Source organism: Diprion similis, chromosome 2 (genome assembly GCF_021155765.1).
Source record: "Diprion similis isolate iyDipSimi1 chromosome 2, iyDipSimi1.1, whole genome shotgun sequence".
Lineage (NCBI taxonomy): Eukaryota > Metazoa > Arthropoda > Insecta > Hymenoptera > Diprionidae > Diprion > Diprion similis.
In genome coordinates this window covers 5,917,231-5,935,122 of record NC_060106.1, presented here as the reverse complement: position 1 = coordinate 5,935,122, position 17,892 = coordinate 5,917,231, and the positions used below count along the sequence as shown (strand labels likewise).

The window sequence follows — 17,892 nt, the reverse complement described above, 5'->3', positions numbered from 1 at the left end:
GACCTTGGCGGGCCGATCTTGAACGAAACTGATTGCAAAGACCATTATTTCAATATAATTGGAGGAGCACTCGAGTCCATTTTCGCTAATTAAAAACCCACGAAACGCTATCATCGAATTTCTGTTTTATGTGGAACAAAAACGCAAGCAGTTTTGCCGATTTCTCTCTTTTTACTTAAACAAGATTATTCTCAGCCAACCGTTGATGAGGAACATCCTGAGTAAACAATGTCGAGGTGAATTTTTCTTCTTCTGGTATCTCTCGTGCTGTGTAAGGCGCATTTGAATGCGGTACGCCTACACTGCAATGACCGATTACGGTGCTCCAATTTGCATAAAAATACGTGTATAACGCGTCTAAGAAAACCCGACTGAATACGGAGAGTCACGTTGAAACTGTTCTTTGACCCTACCGACCCTACCGACGCAGAGACACTGCGCGGATGCTTTATAAACCGCAGAAATACTCGGTAGTTGTCTATATGTAACTTCTGCGGGTACCGAGCAAGTGCCACTTCGTAATTAGAAAAAGATTTAAGGTGGTAACAAATCATAGAGAAATAGCTTCAACCTCGTTACCTCTTCGAGAGGCGAGTGTGAGACAATGAAACATTGCCCTAAACGCATTCCGGTAAAATAAACGGAAAGTTGACACGTCTGGGTGGCCATCACATGTGTTGCACGTTTGCTTGACGTGCCCATCTTTGAAATGGGATCATGAAGAATAAATGGTTGCGTGTCATGTGCACATAACGGATCTCGCGCAGGCGACGATCGAGATCGAGCTGCTCATGCATCGCGACTTCGTCCCATAATCGGAGCAATTTTCTGAATACGCCTTTTTGTCTTCACTCGTCGGAGCGATGAGTTCGCGGTGAAAGATAATTACGCGCCGTTCGATCGACGGTGGTTGTTGATTCGTGGCGTGGTAAGCAGGAAAGCCTAGGGCCGAGCTCTTGTCTCTTCTTCTCTCTCTCCTCGAAAGAGCCTACGTTCATCCGTAGCCCCGAGTCTGTGTATATCTTTTTTCACATCTCCTCTGTAATTCTGTTATATAATTACAGCATCTGGTCAGACGGGAAAATCGAGAACGATCTGATTTTAAAATGACTCGTTGAAAACAGATCGACCTGTTTGTTCATCCTTGCACCCTCTTCACCAAACAAACGCGATATGATCATTGAAGGACACCTTTTTACTTTGGACGTTGGTTTGACAGACTGAACCATCGAATAGGTAAGATGCTTAGAAGCTTTACTAGCGTTGTAAAGAACAGTCTGTTTGATTAGGAATACCTCGAAAATATATTTCAGATAGTATATACCTTCGAACATCGTCGCGTCTCATCACCACACGATGCACCTTGTTTGGGTCTACTTGACAACCGAATCTATAAAACTCGGAACGTTAAGAGATTCGGTAAATGAGTAGAGACACGATCGAGAGCTAGTATATGGCTTTATCTAGGCGTGCTTTCGTGACCGTATACGACACTTTGAGTAGGTGTACGTACGTGAAGTCATGACTGCAGCAAGCCGAGGACCAAGGAACGGAAACCCGAGACCCTTCTCTATAACAGAACTCCATAAAGTCGCTCGCCGTCCTTTGCAGCCTGTTCGTCCAAAGCCTTTTACGTCTCGATTTCACTTTTTGTTCATCCAGAAGTTACTGGGAGAGAAATATATACCTGTAAGCGTGCCTCAGGCTGATCGACCCGATCCACCTTTTCCCTACGCTGTTGGTAAAAATAATTTAGAGACCTCGTTCCGATCGAACGACTACCGCACAGCTGGTGTATAATTTTCCTTTTTACCAGACCAACTCTGACCATGTCTCCAGGCGTCTCCAGACTTGAGGCTTTTAAAGAGAAGTAAATTAGAGATTGTATAATACATATAGTGTAGGTATTTCAATTTTATATTACTGTAATTTTCCCGGTAAAAATTATCCGCAAGTGCAATATAAATTTTACCGACAGTTGGCGTAACGACGGTCTCTCTATTCAGTCAATCAATTCACACCGCAAGTAAAGCACTGATCATATCGCTTCTGGAATACGAAGCCTGAAGAGGGAGTAGAATGCTCATAAAAATAGTTCACCGGGGAGTGAGAGAGAGAGAGAGAGAGAGAGAGACGGAGAGATACAGGAAATGTGGGTCCAACATCATAGGTATACGTATAGAGAACTAGTTTGAGAAATAGATATTCCGAATAGCTACGTGAAGAGGGGATTTGATGATGTTTTGGCCAACCATTGGCCACGGAGTGTTCAGTCAGTCGTGTAATAGGGCGTTTCCTTCTTTGGCGGAATGTACGTTAACCAATAAACAACTTTTCCATCACCGACCCGAATGCAGTTCCAATTATAGTGATTTTTTGAAAAGGATAAAGTATTTTCTGATATCATTACTTTTCCAAACCTTTGAAGATAGAAAATGTTTTATAATTCTCAGGCACAGGGATAACTAGATCCAGAAAATCAGAAATGTGGAAGTCTAAAGACAGACACAAAGAGAAGGGAATCAGAGAAGTATACGCTATCTAGAAATTAGAATTACCGGGAGAAATCGGTAGAAGCTCATCGTCAGAAAATTGTTTGGTTAAGACTTCACTGCACCCTGCAATTAGAGCCGCATAAAAATTTTATTCGTTTCATGACCTCACCAGTATCGTTTCATGCGTTTCAACGACGAGGACTCGCAGGTCTTGCGTGTCTCCGGGGATTGTAAAATTTTCTTTATTTACTCGGCAGATGCACTATAATTAGCAAATGATATGTGCGTTTATTTCTAAGGTGATAGTAATTAGGAAAGTAATTCAATCACGCGATCCATCGTAAAACAAAAATAAAAGTACATCTATAATGAAATAACAAATTTTCGATTCGTGCTACCGAAACGATGATGATTACGATCTTCGAAGCAAAATTTCATCTTCACTTTGCGATGACGTAACTGATTGCAATAGTCAATTTTCTTGATTCAAAAGGTTTGAACGATTTCAATTCCATATATCTTTAATGAGAAGTATTTTAAACCACCAGATGCTATATGTTTACAGGCGCAAGAATTTCATCTAAGAATATATAGATAAAATATATAGACGGATTCGGTGAAATTAACCCTCGTTCCTTTAAAGTGCAGCTTCGTACGTTTCTGATCGATAACATTAATTTTAAGGTAACTACACAGGCGATCTATCTCGTGTACGATCAGTCAAGCATGATCCAATGCCTTTAAATATGCTAATTTTTATTATAGGTTCCGCGAACCAAGAAACCTGAACGTACATTTAATTTACATCGATCAACAGCTGACTCTTCGCCCAGGGGCATGATGACAAGTCTATCAAACCGCAATTCTCAAACGCCTGTACGTATTTAAGTATTTCTTAATCCTGAATTTGACAATCGCTTATACAAAAATCGCAAATTCAAAGTATCTAAAACGTGCGGTCTAGTAGTATCTACCACAATCTACAGGCATCTAATCTATAAGCATAGAGGAATAGCGCCTGATATCCGCGTTCTCGTTATTCAGATTGTACAACGTAGTGTGGTGGATGGTTCGAATCATAGAGTGGATTTTAGCATGGAATCTGTATCCCATTCCATGGCTGTGCCATGTTCCAGGATCGATTCTTGTGCCACCAGGTCCATCCTAAGTGGAAAAGGATGTATCGTTAATGTCGAACCTGTTCCAGTTTCCCTAAGTTGTGTCGAAGGCATTAGAAATCGGCACCAAACTGAGTGCCGAGATAAACCAAGAATTGTTTCGCATAGCATTGCCGGAAAGCTGCAATACGTGCAAATCCATGTGTGGCAGTCTGTGGACTACAAGCTAAAGGATCAGCCTCCGATCATTAATGCGCAAAAATGAAGACAGATTTCATATTATATCCTACGACTGCAAGTACAACACTTTCAACAAACCCTCAGGGAAAATGTTTCAATTTTCTTACGTCGACGGTTCTTAACGGGTTTCTAACGCTGTTGATTTTGCCTGAGAAAGATCTTCCCAAGTTTATGATACAGAGCAAAATAGTGATCCAAGTAAACTGGTGTACCTATAGTACCTACTGCAGAGAACAACTACATGACTTGGTGTTTGCGATGGTTCGCTGTTTCTTATTTACTGAGGCAAAGCGGTATAACTGTGTAACCGTAATTCATTTCCCGTCGTTAAGACGCCAGGATGGAATTAGCTGGAAGAGACCATAGGCAGCCCGTTCTCATCCCCTGTATATTGGTTATCGCTTCACTCTATATCTTGTGTAACTATATACAGCTGAACTTATACCGCGAGATAGACACGAAAAACATGGTAGTGCAAAATTCTAGGGGTTTCATTCCCAGTAAGTTGGGGGGGAATACAGATGCATTGACATATCGAAAACGGCGGAAATTTACTGTTCGATCGACTCTGTCCGATGACAACCGTCATAAACTAAGCTTGGGATTACACGTTGAAGCGATACAGTGCATCGTGAACACGGTTAGAGCACTACACTCTCAATATGGAAGTCAAGATGACTATCCATTCCAATTTGCTAGATAGTTAAACGTACCTACATACACCGGTTGATCGTGTAAAGCAAAATATAATTCGAGTGCAGAGCATGTAGCCACTCATCTGAGCCTGCGTAAGTGCAGCACACGTCCAGAAACGTAATAAAGAGTACCTAGTCATAGAAAATTTTTCGCTGCAGCAATATTAAATTGCCTAGCCCTGGGAATTGGATTCTGTGCTATTTCAAACCTGACTCAAGTAGCAACGGATAGCCGCAGGTCCTGAACGAGCTCGAGATTTTATTTGCAAAAGTCAACGGACGCTGGAAACGACATCGTTATGTGGGATTTACATATTCCGTGTATATAACTTCGCGAAACGTTCACCTCATTTTCACGGCTCTAATGGCAATGATATTACACGTACACACAACCCGGAAGCAGCCGCAGCAGGAAGGACAGTTATACTCTGAAGGTGCAAGTCTCTGCACTAGGTATTGTAATTCCCGTATCGAATTTCGTGGTGTTCAAGTTTTATGGAATGCTACATTTTGCACAAAATATTTAAGTAAACATACGGCAACAATCACGACGACTAGACACTAGAGCATAAAATTTGACACGTTTCAAGTAATGCACGGTCAGTTCAATCTTTGACTTATTGCCAGCAGAAAGTGAAGTCAAGTAATCATGGTTGAGTGTAGTAACGATGACATTTTTTTCATTCCATTACATTCGCTGTGGCGAGTTCTGCATGACGTAGAATTTTTGGATTGGGCTTGTCTGGATCCCAACGTCTTTGAAGACATTCGTTGACGTATATCTGGTACAGATTCGACTTCCGGCTTAACGACAGTTTTGCCGAATTCATACCAACTCTAACGATAAGTCAAATTTTTCATCCGTCGACATTTCGACAAGTGTGTTGGCTGGTGTACCATTTTCGGTTTTGTTTCGGTAGACGCGGCATCTCAGTTTGATTTACCCCGTAGATTGAAGCATCAGAGATGGTTAATTGCTCTCAAAGGATCCCCGTTCCTCAGACTCAAGAGTGCCGAGCAAGTAGCAATCGCGGTTGTAATTATGAGAGTATATTGTATCGAAATGTACTGTAATTGTAGCTCGTTAAATCGCTCGTAAAACGATCGTCTCATTCGGATTATCGAAAAGGTCTGTAACCGTAAAATCTAAGCTCACGAGTTACTCGTAATCCCGAAGCTCTCCTTGCACCCCGGCGACCTCCGGAGTATAACAATACAATAAAAATTCTCCTGCAGGGGATGCGGCCTCCAAGGTTCTTTCACCCAAACCAACCGCTCCTGGGTTCTGCAGCAGGTTCGCTAGGCGTTGCGAATTTGAACATAAGGAAGTACGCCGGTGCTTGGTCATCGAGAATGCGCGTAGAGTTGCTTGCCACACGTACCCATGCAGATGTGTGGTCTGCTATTCGTTACTTGACGTATATATCGGCATGGCCGGCGATGCTGGCCAGTCGTACGTGCTGTGCACCCATCAACAATCAAGAACAATCGTCAACAATTGACAATAGTTGATACGAACGCGAGTAGGTTTTCCAATCCCAGATAAAAACTCACTGCATGGGCGAGGCTTTGAATCGTATATGCGATAACGTTATATACAATGACCCTGAAAATATCTGCATCAAACAATATTTTGTCTGCCGAAGAAAAGGTATTTTAAAAAAATGTAAGATAATTCCAGCGGGATCTAGGTGGCGATATATTGGTACACGATCTACAGAATAACCAGATATTTTAACGAGAATTTCAAATAACATTCCAGAGAGTGTCGGCAGACGATGACCGATACCTATCGACGGGATGTTCTGGATGTGCGTCGAATACGTATGCGCGTCAACGCCATTCCAGCGTGCGAGAAACAACAGCCACTATTCTGCCACGGTTTGGTAACAAAAGTTCTGTCTTTATAACTACAGGCAATGTAATACGGCATTGAATGTACGAAGTGTAGGTATACAGTTGTGAATTAATTTCCTTCCATTGCACGCGGGAAGACACTCAAGTTTTATGAATGATTTAGCGAAATGAAGCTGCTCTCGCTACGGCTAGTTTTTTCACCAGGCACGAATTATCGGCCTTTTCTAGTTGATATTACCGTTGTACTTTTTCATTTGTACTCTCTAGTCCCCATGCTTGATGGGCGTTAACCTTAGCAGTCTATTCATCACGCCTATACTACGCGCATCTCGAGTCGAGCGGAATCACGATTCCATGTCCGCGTTTTATATGCTCGAAAAAAAAAAATCGCAATATATTTTACACGTACGTACGAAACTTGTACTTCAACATCGAATGCATCGTTCCATCGCTGTGAAATATACTACTTTATTATTTGCTTCATTTTTAACACTATGCTCATGAATATTTTATATCGAGGAGCTGCGAGATTTTATAGCGCATGAATAATACCGTATTTTGTGGAAACCGGAATCAAATATCGCGTGAATTTTATCGTCAAATGCGTTGGTGGTTGAGAACTGCAGTTTCTTTATACGATTATTATCGATCTTTCGATGATATAGTAAAGTGAATTTCATATTTACCTGTCCTACTCGACAGTGGTTCAGGAGGCGTGTAAATTAATCCAAATCACTAGAAAATCCACTGAAAAATGTATTCGAACAGGAACTAAAGCAGCAACAAAATATCATTGCTAAACTACATACACTACAATTTCGCACAAACACTGCACAGTGTCTTAAAAAGTAAGAATTCGGTATTCAAAGCATTGAAATCACCGGCCCACGGTAATAATAAACGCGTGCTTACACGCGCTGCTCTCGGCATAATCTTACACAAGTATTCATATCACTTGCCACGAAAATTGAACAGCACAGCCTCGCATTTAAATCACTAAAGTTCGATCACTTATCCAGGTGCCAATAATTTGAAGAATATAATACGAATATAATATAATATAATATAATGCTCATCGCAAGTACCTATCACTGGAATAAAAAGAAACACACGTTGGTCGAAAAATTTCTGTACTACTTGACCTTTGAAGTAAACAAATCCATGGACAACCTACATGAAACGGTAAATATGTAGTTAACAATCATTTAAAGAGTTGATTAGACTGTTTAACAGAACCGAAACACTTTATTTACATTACGTACTATGCGATGAGCTGTTTCACAAATAAATCAATTACGTTTTCTCTTTCCGTTCCTTTTGCCGATAATTGGAAAAAAGTGGTTCAACGAACACGCGGATATGGGCGGCCGTCGTTACACCGACTGGCAGATGGTAACCGTGTATAATGGACGGTTGGGCAGGGACTGATCCATAGATCGCGGCAAGGATCGACAGATCCCTCCACGTACGAACGAGGCGAAGGAGGAGTCCTGAGGCGTATGGATCCCCACTACACCTGTTTCTCTCTTCCCCCGCCCTTTTCCTTTTGTCTACCAGTCCCTCTAACTTTCTGTCCTTTTACCAAACTATCTCGCTTTTCGATCAGCGAGCCACCGTCTCGCTCGCATCAGAGTAAACTCGATCGTACCTATCATTTTGAACTGCTGACATACCTTGTCGAAAAATTATCCCGACTACGAACGGCAGCTTTGCTCTTTGCTAGTTCTTGCAGGTATTTAAATAGCAAGTCGAAAATGCGGTGAAAAATTTTTTCTTCCGACATTTTTGAAATCCAAACGCATTTCGACCACTTTTAATTGTAAAAAATTTCTGATTTCTGGAGGCGAGTGAATAATAATTTGACAAAAGTGTTGGTCTATTCGGTTTACGTTAGTCGCATTATTCCCAAGAGTTTTTGGATCGTTTTAAATTCTCAATATCATGCCGAAGACATTGGGCTCGACTCTGGATAGACTTTAATAATTACTAGAAGCTTCGCACTTCGCTTTTTATGGTAAATGTATTTTGAAAACTTTGTCATTATCATCGACACTCAATGCGATTCATCGTATACGGTGTAACCTGTCATATTCCTGTCAATTTTGTATGACGTGAAAAACAATACTTCCTCTTACCTGATTATGTTTCTCTTCGAAATCGAACAAGCAACACGGTAATACCCTGAACAGAGAATTACCACCAGGAACAATTTCGATGATTATTTCTTCCATTTCACTGATTTTAATCACTTACTTACACTTTTTGAAACAAATTTTTCCTCCGTCATAAGAACATGTGAATAACGTACGGAGAGTGACTCTGAGCTAACTTCGGGCGCGTTCTGAAACTAGTTGGCAATATTCAAAAACTCCCTAGGACAGAGACAGAGCTAGACGAAACCTTAGAGCATATACAATATATGATCTAAGGACGAAACTCGGTAGCACAAAAGGGATAAGAGATTGTTGACAAGAGTGGGAGCTAATTTCGGAACGCACCTTTCATGATTTTTACCAAGATCGATCTTTTTATAAGTATCGAGTGATTAGTAAATTCGATGTTTTTAGTGGGGATTTATTTTCGATATGAGTTTACTTTCTATGACGTATACGGTTTGATAATAAACAAGCGGTAATACGAATAAAATTGATTGCACAAAAAACTGAACAGCAAGTTCGAACGTAGTAAGTTTTATTTGCAGAATATATATATTTGTTGAATGTGTTGGCAGATGATAGCTGACTGCAATTACTAAGGTTACCATAAATTATAAAAGTCAATTCAGGACAACTTGAAAGTTGGGGGGAGGAGGGGGCGACGTAAAAAATGTGGATAAAAGATTTGTTGTTTTTTGACACTAAACATATTTTTTAGACTTCAATGCGATAAGCACGATTTTTTACGATAAGCGCTCGTTTAGTAAAAGAAACTTAATACATTTACATAACAACAGATGCATTGAAAAAAAATACGTTCGCTAAATATTGTTTATTTAGATATAGTATAAAAGATCCAAAACAACAAAATATTAATCACAAAATTATTCGTCCGGGCATTAAGAGCTCCTTTTTCAAATATTTTTCGAATGAAATTATTGATTCAAAATATTTTCTACAATTTGCTGTGCGTTAAAATTTGAAAAATTGATAAGTTGCAACTGATAATTAGTCTCAAAAAATGAAACTGAATTGCTATAGCAAGGATATTGGATGACGCAATGCTAGTCACTTGTTCATGTCGAGCAATTTTCTATCTTCAGATGTAGATTGTAGGAATCGACTAACACACTTGTTCATCATTTTCGTCAGAGAAGTGTTTATTCAACGGATAAATAGAATTACAAAATATTATACCCATCCGTTCCGCAAGAATGAAAACAAATCTTCACACGATGCAGAATATTTTGTAAAATGACGGCGTTATAACTTACATGACTAAATTAAGGATTCATCAAGCGTTCTCTAGTATTTTTATTCACTATTTCCGCGCATCTTTTAGTAGTTCTGATATTCAAATAGCACCACCAGACAAGTGCCTAGAACACGAGTAATTTTTCACCTGGTCAAACACCTCACTCACTGCATTATAGACTGCAATTTGCAGTAAGGTTTGAGGTAATTAGAAAAAAAAAAATGTTTTTACCATAAATAGTGCAGTAATCACTGCCGCACTGCAGTAATGATTTAATTGATCTTAAAAAGATATTTGTTACATTGGCATTCATGACAATATTATAGATAATCTAAGTTTGTGAGTAGCCATTAGATGCTAAAATCTATTTCGTAATATATTTTTGCAAACATACGTTGACAGATTTAAATTAGAGACAGAAACGAAAATCGATTAAAAAAAAAAAAAGCATTGAGTGATTTAAAAAATTTCAGAGTCGATTTGAAGCAGCATTTATTTCGGATGAAACAATGAGTAAAATACAGTATCACTTCAAATCTTCTGACTTTCCAACTGTTTTAAGATTTTTTTTTCCTCGTTCGTTATACTTATATAAATGTATCATGGTGTATGTCAGTGTGTATTATATGTTGTGTAAAGGTTGAGCATGCCTCACAACTCAACTGTTAAAACTGCTTCCTGTGGTTCAGCTCCTGGAATGCCAAATAATGTCATAATTTATTATTTAACAAATTGAAAATAGTTCTAGAAAACTCAAATTAAATACAAGGTGGAATAACGGAGGCAATGTTGTAAACATTGTACTTGAAAGTTCAAGTACTCCATTCTAAATTTTTATTTTGATCATTGATCAGTACAATTTGAACTTGAAATAATTGTGACGCATTAAAAAAAAGTTTTCTTGTTAAAAGGAGCATATTCAAATCTGATAGGAAATTAAGTTACAGTGTTTTTGCTATATTTTTGTACAATTACAAAAAAAAAAATAGAGCATAAATGTCAATAAAATGTAAATAAAATTAAATCTATTCGGTTTGAAAAAAAAAAAAAAAAAAACATCAAAATACAAAACTAGTATAAAATGGAGACTTCAATCAAGACACAGCTTTTTGTAATTGTAAATAAAATTTCATAATTTTTCTAATACAGTAAAGAGCTCATGCAAACCGGAGAGCTTGACGTGTCATTGAAATGAAAATTACTTACCACAGTTATTAAGCTTCAGGTTTTGCTAATGGCGCATCTTTTTTTTCCTCTGGTACAGGGGCTGGGGTTTCTTTCTTCTCTTCGGGCTTTTCAACTGGTTTCTCAACAGGCTTTTCAGCTGGCTTTTCCTCGGTCTCCTTCTTTGGTGCAACCTATAAACAATCGCAGAATGAATTAAAGCAGTCTTATCAACACAATTACGGCAAGATTCCAGATCAAGACATGAAGATTATTTGCAAACTGAATCGAGCAAATAGATTTCAGCGAGTCAAATCCATGAACTAAAGCAAGCTTAGTTCCTACCTCCTCATTGCTCGCTTCGTCAAAGTTTTCAACCAAGTCTGGAACCTCGTCGTCTTCTTCGAGTGCAGCTTTGCCAACGGCACTTCCAGCGACAGAGCTAGCCAATCGTTTGAGTTGAGTCAATCCCTCTGGTCCCAACTGACTCAATATACCAGGTAACATTTCGGTGATCTGTTTGTTCTCTCCATGACCAGTTATGGCAAAAGTATTCGCCGAAAGACTTGCTTGTGCTTTAGGATTGTTGAAATGGATGACAGTTCCGTCATCCTTAATCATGTTCACTTCTTCGATGCCGGGAATCGTGTTTACCGACAACTTTTTCAGGGAGCTTTGTAGCTTTTTGTCATCAGTTGCTGCAGTCGCGTGAACAACCTGAAACGATCACACAAATATATTCAACTATTTTTTTTGTTATTTACAGTTATTGAATCAAATTTGACAGTAAAAGACTCATGAATTATGTTTTAAATGGTATTTGACTTGTTCTACAAAAGTTTGTATCTGATGCTGAGGCTAGATGATTATCAAGTAGAAAATATCTAAAAAGAATGAATTAAAATAAGTAAAATCAAGCCTTGGAGTCAACAAAGTGAAGTGGTTTATCTCAATCACTATGAATACACGTAAACCAATTTGATCGGGATCATAAACCAGTTACACAGGTAAAAATTTTTAAATAAAAAACGAAAAACGATCTTGAGTCGCAAGTATTTGGTTATAATACGAATGAGTTCTGAGTGATCGCAATCGTAGAGAGTAGTTATTATTCGCTTAGCCTTGAGAATAATCTTTCAATTCGAGCGTGAAACTCATGAATCACATTTTCTAACCACTTCACATTAAACTGAAATCCGATCTTTAACCAAAGCAACGATTAATCGATTTTCAGGTACTACGAGTAGTTGTGAAATAATAAAATGAAGCCAAAAGAAATAAGCCACAAAAAATTACGCGACCTTTTTGTTTAATAAAATGAAAGACAAAACGTCCTTTGTAAATTGGCAAAGAGATCAGAGTTCTTCTCACGTCACGACGATTGTTTTAGTCGTCGACAGGCAACGTGTCACCCCTATAAATGGACTCGATTTTACCGTGGCATTAACAAAACGCGAATTATTATAAACTAACTCGTTACCTTCTTCTTGCGGCGAGGTGTACCCTTGCCTCCAATCCGCACTTGGGCTTGGAGCTTCTTAAGCTTCTCCGGGTTCATTTTGGCTTCCCTTGCGAGTTATCACTTCCTTGATAACTCAGTCACGGTCACAGTTGCTTACTTATTTACTTCGTATTATTAAAAACGTGAAATACAAGGGGCGATAATCTGCACTGAGAACGGCCGGCAATTCAAACACGTGCTTACCGTCGGCCAAAAGGTTCGAGAAAATGGAAGTGCGCGACTATCTCTCCTTCCCAGCCGGGAAAGTTTCCGGTTTCACACTCTACATCCGGTCAATAAAAACTTGCGTAAATCGGGTTATGGGTATATTATAATGAAAAAACCGTGTTCTGGAGCCAGTAATTCGCGATCAATTAATTCAACGATAATTAAAAACCTATTTTCAACGTGTGACAGTATTTTCAATGGTTTATCGTCTTTGGAATAATTGGCGTTTGCTTGAACCCCAAGGTCTAGGCTCGATTATCAGTATTGGAACTAAGTTATAAGAATTATTCCACTTGACGTATTAATCCCGATATATTTAATGATTGTTTTTTTATTCACAAATTTCAACGTCTATTCACTGTTCTTTCTCTTGATTCGACTGATAATATGGATTCAGTTTTGAATCACACTCCCACGCCCGCGCTCAGATACCGCAAAGAAATTATAATTATCGGCCTTTTGCCAAAAATCTCAGAAACTCAATATAAGCGTACGTAGTTGCCGTCTTGTACATTCATTATTTATTAGAATGACTAAAAACTGGTTCTCTTCCAATTTTTGTTCGTTTTTTCTTAGCTCACATTACTATATCTATAAAAAAATTATATTTGCGGAAAAATCGGGTTTTTTAAGTTGCAGTAAATGGATTACTATTTTTTTCCGTACACATAGTTTCTTTCTTTAGTATTTACATCATAAATACTATACATATATACTAAGTCGACCACTAAGTAAACTAATAGTCAAAAAACCATAAATTTGTCGTTTTTTATGTAGATTAATGAACAAGAATTAAATACAGTGTTTTTATACATAGGTGTACAAGTCTGATTATGCTTTGCAAGCAGAAAAAATAAAACAAAATATGTTTACTTACGCAGTAAACTTTAACGAAATTATGCTATGTTACAAAATAAATATGATGATGCTACATGACATGAAATTGATGTTTCGAAAATTAAAAATCACACGGAGTCAAGTTAATATTATTATGCACGGATCACTGGCTTCGGAAAATTCATGATTAAATTCCGATTTTAATATAAAAGTATACCACACTTAGGGGCTAAAAAAAAACATGAGTTTGTTGAAATTATGCACAATCGCAACATATCATTCTACTGCAATGCAGTCAATCCCTCAAGATACGTATTGGAGAAGAAAGGATCCAACATATTGTTCCATTCTAGTGGCAGAAAATGTCTATAAAGCTCCAGGAGAACCATATATAATTACGAGTATTGTTTTCTACCGAATTTTTTCCATATCCACTTTATGTTAACAAATAAACAGCTTTTGATTTCCATATGATTTTTCTGTAATGATAAACTTTTTGATGCCAATGAGGATGCAGGTTCGGACATCATACGATAATGGTTTGATAATAAAGATCCGATATTCCTTCGCCTGTATCGTAATATACAACTAATAGAATTGATAATTTGATAAATTTCTTAACAATACATCAAGATTGCAAATAAGTTTTCTACAATTCACGCTGATTAATGTCAACTTTGATAATCCATGCTCATACTCTGCTAAAGGAATGAGTAAATTAGGAAATTATCTTGGATTTCAATAATTTTTCAACAAAGCAACTTTTCTTCGCCGTTGAGTAAGCTCATTTTTAACATGGCCATACTCAAATCTAATTCTCAGTTCTCCCATTTTAGAAATCGGCAATATATCCGGTATCCATTCGATCAAAAATGGTGTTGGTTCGATTTGATTTGGGGAAGTGTTTCCTGCAAATAATTAACGATGTATTACATTTTTGAACATCTTACTTTTCAAGCAACGCAAACAATTACTCACCAACTTTCAGGTACGTTTTCAGTTCCAGTGGTTTAATCAACGGTTGATTACCAGTTTTTTTAAACTTGTCCATTTCCGTTTCTTCCCGTTTGTACAATTCGTAAGTTCCGTCAGCATTTTGTACGAAACTTCTAGTTATTTCTAGGGGCATTATCGGAGTTTCAAAAATACTTTTTACGTGAAGTATGTTCGTAATATGCCAGGTATATTTTGTAAACGTGCCCAGAGGCACCCCATCTTTTCTAACAAAAGCCGTTGTCGAATTTGGCAGCCTCTTTTTCTTACCACCGCACGATATTCGTTCTCGGAGACAATCGAAAAATATTTGAGGCACATGAAATACCAAAGGATCGGGCTTGCCATCAAACTGGAAATGCATTGTTTGATTTATTCTTTCAGTTATTGAAGCGAGCCATTTGATAAACGGCAAGCTGGTATTGCTTTCGTCCAAGTTCTCACATGAATTCTGATATTTTTTAATAACCGTCGGTTTTGCTCTTGCCTTTCTTGGCTCTATTGAATTCAAATTATTTAAGCTTGTGGAAGACAGGTTTGGTAACCTTTCATCCCTTTTCCTCTTCCCACTCGTTTGAAACATATCAGTATTGTCTGAGGTTATCATATCTCCACAACCGCACTGTATTACTGTATTACCATTGATTATCTGAACAGTATTATCATCTATTATTGTACTTCCATTCAGAAGTTTCATGGTATCAGCATCTAGTACAGTATGAGCATCCAGTATTTTTACTGTACCGCTGTCAAGAATCTTGACATTATTATTGTCTAATAGATACTGGCTGTCATTTATCACATTATACTTTGTGTCAATTAGAGATTGATTGTCGAGAATTTTTACTGTATCTTCGTCTAGTACCGAGTTTTGGTCTATCACTTCCAAGTTGTGTACCTGATAAAAATTGGCGTCAAATTTGGCCTAAATATACTTTAAATATGGCTTGTAAATCAAAGGGATATAAGTGACCATTTTGATAGGATGTATTATAACAGAATGTGATTCTAAATGTGGCATAACTCGCACGTTTATAACGTTGATTTACTAGGGAAAATAAATTATAACAGATTTCCCAATATCCACACAATTAATTAGTTACCTGTGAAATAATATTGGCATCATCTAATAAAGTATGATCACATTCTACTCCAATATTTTCTACAATATTATGAGGCAAAATTGCAGCATCCAAATCTATCGTATCGTCTCGAAATATTAAAAGCTGCGTATCAGTTTCATCAGCTGTCAAGCTTTCCAAATCTGAAAAAATGAGGCAAATATTCAAGTCTCATATTTAGAAAAAATCAATCACAATTGAACTTATTCGTAGAATAAGGATCTCATGACAATCATAAAATTTTCTGATCAAAAGCATTATTTACCCATTCCAACAATTTTATCAGCTTCATTAATTTGAAACTCTGTACTTATAGATTTTTGTATACTGAGATCAGCCTGATCTAAATTAACGTAATACTCAAATTCTTCAGTAAGCTTTGGATCACTGGCAAACGCACATATGCAAGCATAAAAATGCACGCAACGTTTGATTTGAGATTGTGACACCTCCGTTTTATCCCCAAACTTTGTTGTACTCTGCATTAGAAAGAATCAAAACTGTACAAATTTTATAATTTATGCAAGAATATTAGATTCTTCTAATAAAGTAAAGTAAAATTCTAGTAAAGAAACAAAAGATACGTACTTTAAAGGCAGAACAACTGCATAAACATCTGTGCTCAACTCTATCCTTTAATTTAGTGACGAAAAATGAAAAATGCAAGTATCCGAGCGGGTGCTTTGGCGATGCTTTGCATTTGACTGCCATAATATTTTTTGACACTCTTTGCACCAAGGGACCCGACGTCTCCGTAGCTAGCAGCCATATTTCTTGCTTTATTTCGTTATTGACATTTAATGACGACAGTATTGAATTTCGCAGCGTCAATGGTTGAGCTTCGGCATAGCAGCGTAGTGCAGCTTGGATGTGTTGACAAGTTGACATGGATAATTCAGATGAATCCTTTTCCTGTAGACAATAATTGTAATTCAAAAATTTGAAAGCAGTTCGTAACACTAAATTTTTTAATAATTTTCAAATAGACTTACGTGACATTTTAGTACGCTTGCATTAAAGCTTCTTTCGCAAGTGTCAACAAAACATAAAGCAGTAGTTTGCGTTATTAGGGCTGAATTTTCGTCGACGACTGCTGTGTTTATAACAGGAAGTTGTACAAATCCACGATAATCAGGACCTTTGTCTCGTACTCTGACAGAAAAGACCTGGGCTGTTGATCCTGTTATGAGTTTACAAGCTTCTGTTGATAATTTTCGTTTTTCCCCTGGCTCTTTGAACACCACGTCGCAGTACTTGTTCTTGCAGCTCAGCCCTCGTGACCCATTGTACGTACCGCATTTCGGACACTTACGCACTCCCCTTAGCGTCGCTTTTCCCAAATCAGCAAGCAACGTATGGAGACGTTCTTCGTTGGACATGACTGTTAATCATGAGAAACATCAATGAGAAACTCATTTCGTGGTATAGCCTTATATGAAAATCAAACATTCACCAACAGTAATGTCTTTTTAACAGATAATCATATATTAAATTCAATCTGTACGCTGATAGCCAGACTCGTATTTCTTACATGTGAAATTTAATTTAGGTTTAAAAAAAATTCCACGCTGATGGATTCGAGCGACGGAATAAAGTACAGTAAAAAACAATACTTATTAAAATTTCTGAGGTTAGATTAGCACAGCTAGACAAAATTAGTCTGCGCAAACTTGAACAAATCGACTATCTTGCGTATCGTAAAACGCTAAGAGATCGGATTTTATGCTGTAATAAGTAACAAATAACAAGTCTGTCTGAACAGCTTACAAGTTGTTATTTGACAGTCGGGCTACTCTGACAGTTCGTCAATAATAACTGGATGTAGAACGTCATCAAGATAGATATTGTGTATACCTCACGTATTGAGGTCTAGCAGCAGATCAGTGTATCGACTACTAATTAGTCGAAATAAGGAATTACGAAAATCCTTTTTTGATATCGTGATAAATCACTAGGATATCAGATACTATTTTATCTCACCGAGGTGGGTTTATTTTCGGTGGTAAATAAATAGAATTTTATGCCCCCAGCGAACATGGACTACAATACATACGTGGTCACTACATAGAGCAACTTCAAGCGATTTTTTATAGTTGATGTCAGAGTTCTTGTAGCAAATTGTAGGTGGTGCTGCAGCTTTCAAGATGGCGGATTACATGCTTTGTCTTTGTCTTTATGGAGTCATGGAGTCTAGAGTAGAGGATACTCAACTCCATTGACTGAAGCGTTGAC

The 17,892-nt window shown here is 37.8% G+C and overlaps 3 protein-coding genes across 6 annotated transcripts in view; all 3 read right to left on the bottom strand.

Annotated features, from left to right (window-relative positions):
* Window positions 1-8,659, bottom strand: part of LOC124410895 (ankyrin repeat domain-containing protein 6) — a 77,499-nt gene extending 68,840 nt beyond the window's left edge. Inside the window, exon 1 of one of the 2 annotated variants that reach the window (XM_046889625.1) lies at window positions 8,541-8,659. The gene's annotated coding sequence lies outside the window, so the exon portion shown is untranslated. Of the gene's footprint in view, window positions 1-7,091; window positions 7,445-8,540 lie in introns of those variants that run through there. The other variant, XM_046889618.1, reaches the window with a different exon arrangement.
* Window positions 8,660-10,291: 1,632 nt separating this feature from the next.
* LOC124413529 (transcription factor BTF3 homolog 4) lies at window positions 10,292-12,723 on the bottom strand. The gene is made up of 4 exons (XM_046894172.1): window positions 12,461-12,723; window positions 11,326-11,697; window positions 11,023-11,174; window positions 10,292-10,508 (listed from the first exon to the last, which is right to left on the bottom strand). The coding sequence occupies exons 1-3, from the start codon at window positions 12,536-12,538 to the stop codon at window positions 11,031-11,033; spliced, it is 594 nt and encodes a 197-aa protein (XP_046750128.1). The 5' UTR covers window positions 12,539-12,723; the 3' UTR covers window positions 10,292-10,508; window positions 11,023-11,030.
* Window positions 12,724-13,192: 469 nt separating this feature from the next.
* On the bottom strand, window positions 13,193-17,679 carry LOC124415912 (uncharacterized protein C2orf42 homolog). Of its 3 annotated transcripts, none has more exons than XM_046896634.1 (7): window positions 17,515-17,679; window positions 16,653-17,041; window positions 16,249-16,572; window positions 15,926-16,139; window positions 15,643-15,803; window positions 14,525-15,437; window positions 13,193-14,454 (listed from the first exon to the last, which is right to left on the bottom strand). In XM_046896634.1, the coding sequence occupies exons 2-7, from the start codon at window positions 17,037-17,039 to the stop codon at window positions 14,285-14,287; spliced, it is 2,169 nt and encodes a 722-aa protein (XP_046752590.1). In that variant the 5' UTR covers window positions 17,040-17,041; window positions 17,515-17,679; the 3' UTR covers window positions 13,193-14,284. The 3 variants fall into 3 exon arrangements, with proteins under 3 accessions (XP_046752590.1, XP_046752591.1, XP_046752592.1); XM_046896635.1 differs by lacking the exon at window positions 17,515-17,679 and adding an exon at window positions 17,428-17,450; XM_046896636.1 differs by having other exon boundaries at window positions 13,194-14,454; window positions 16,249-16,566.
* Window positions 17,680-17,892: the final 213 nt, after the last annotated feature.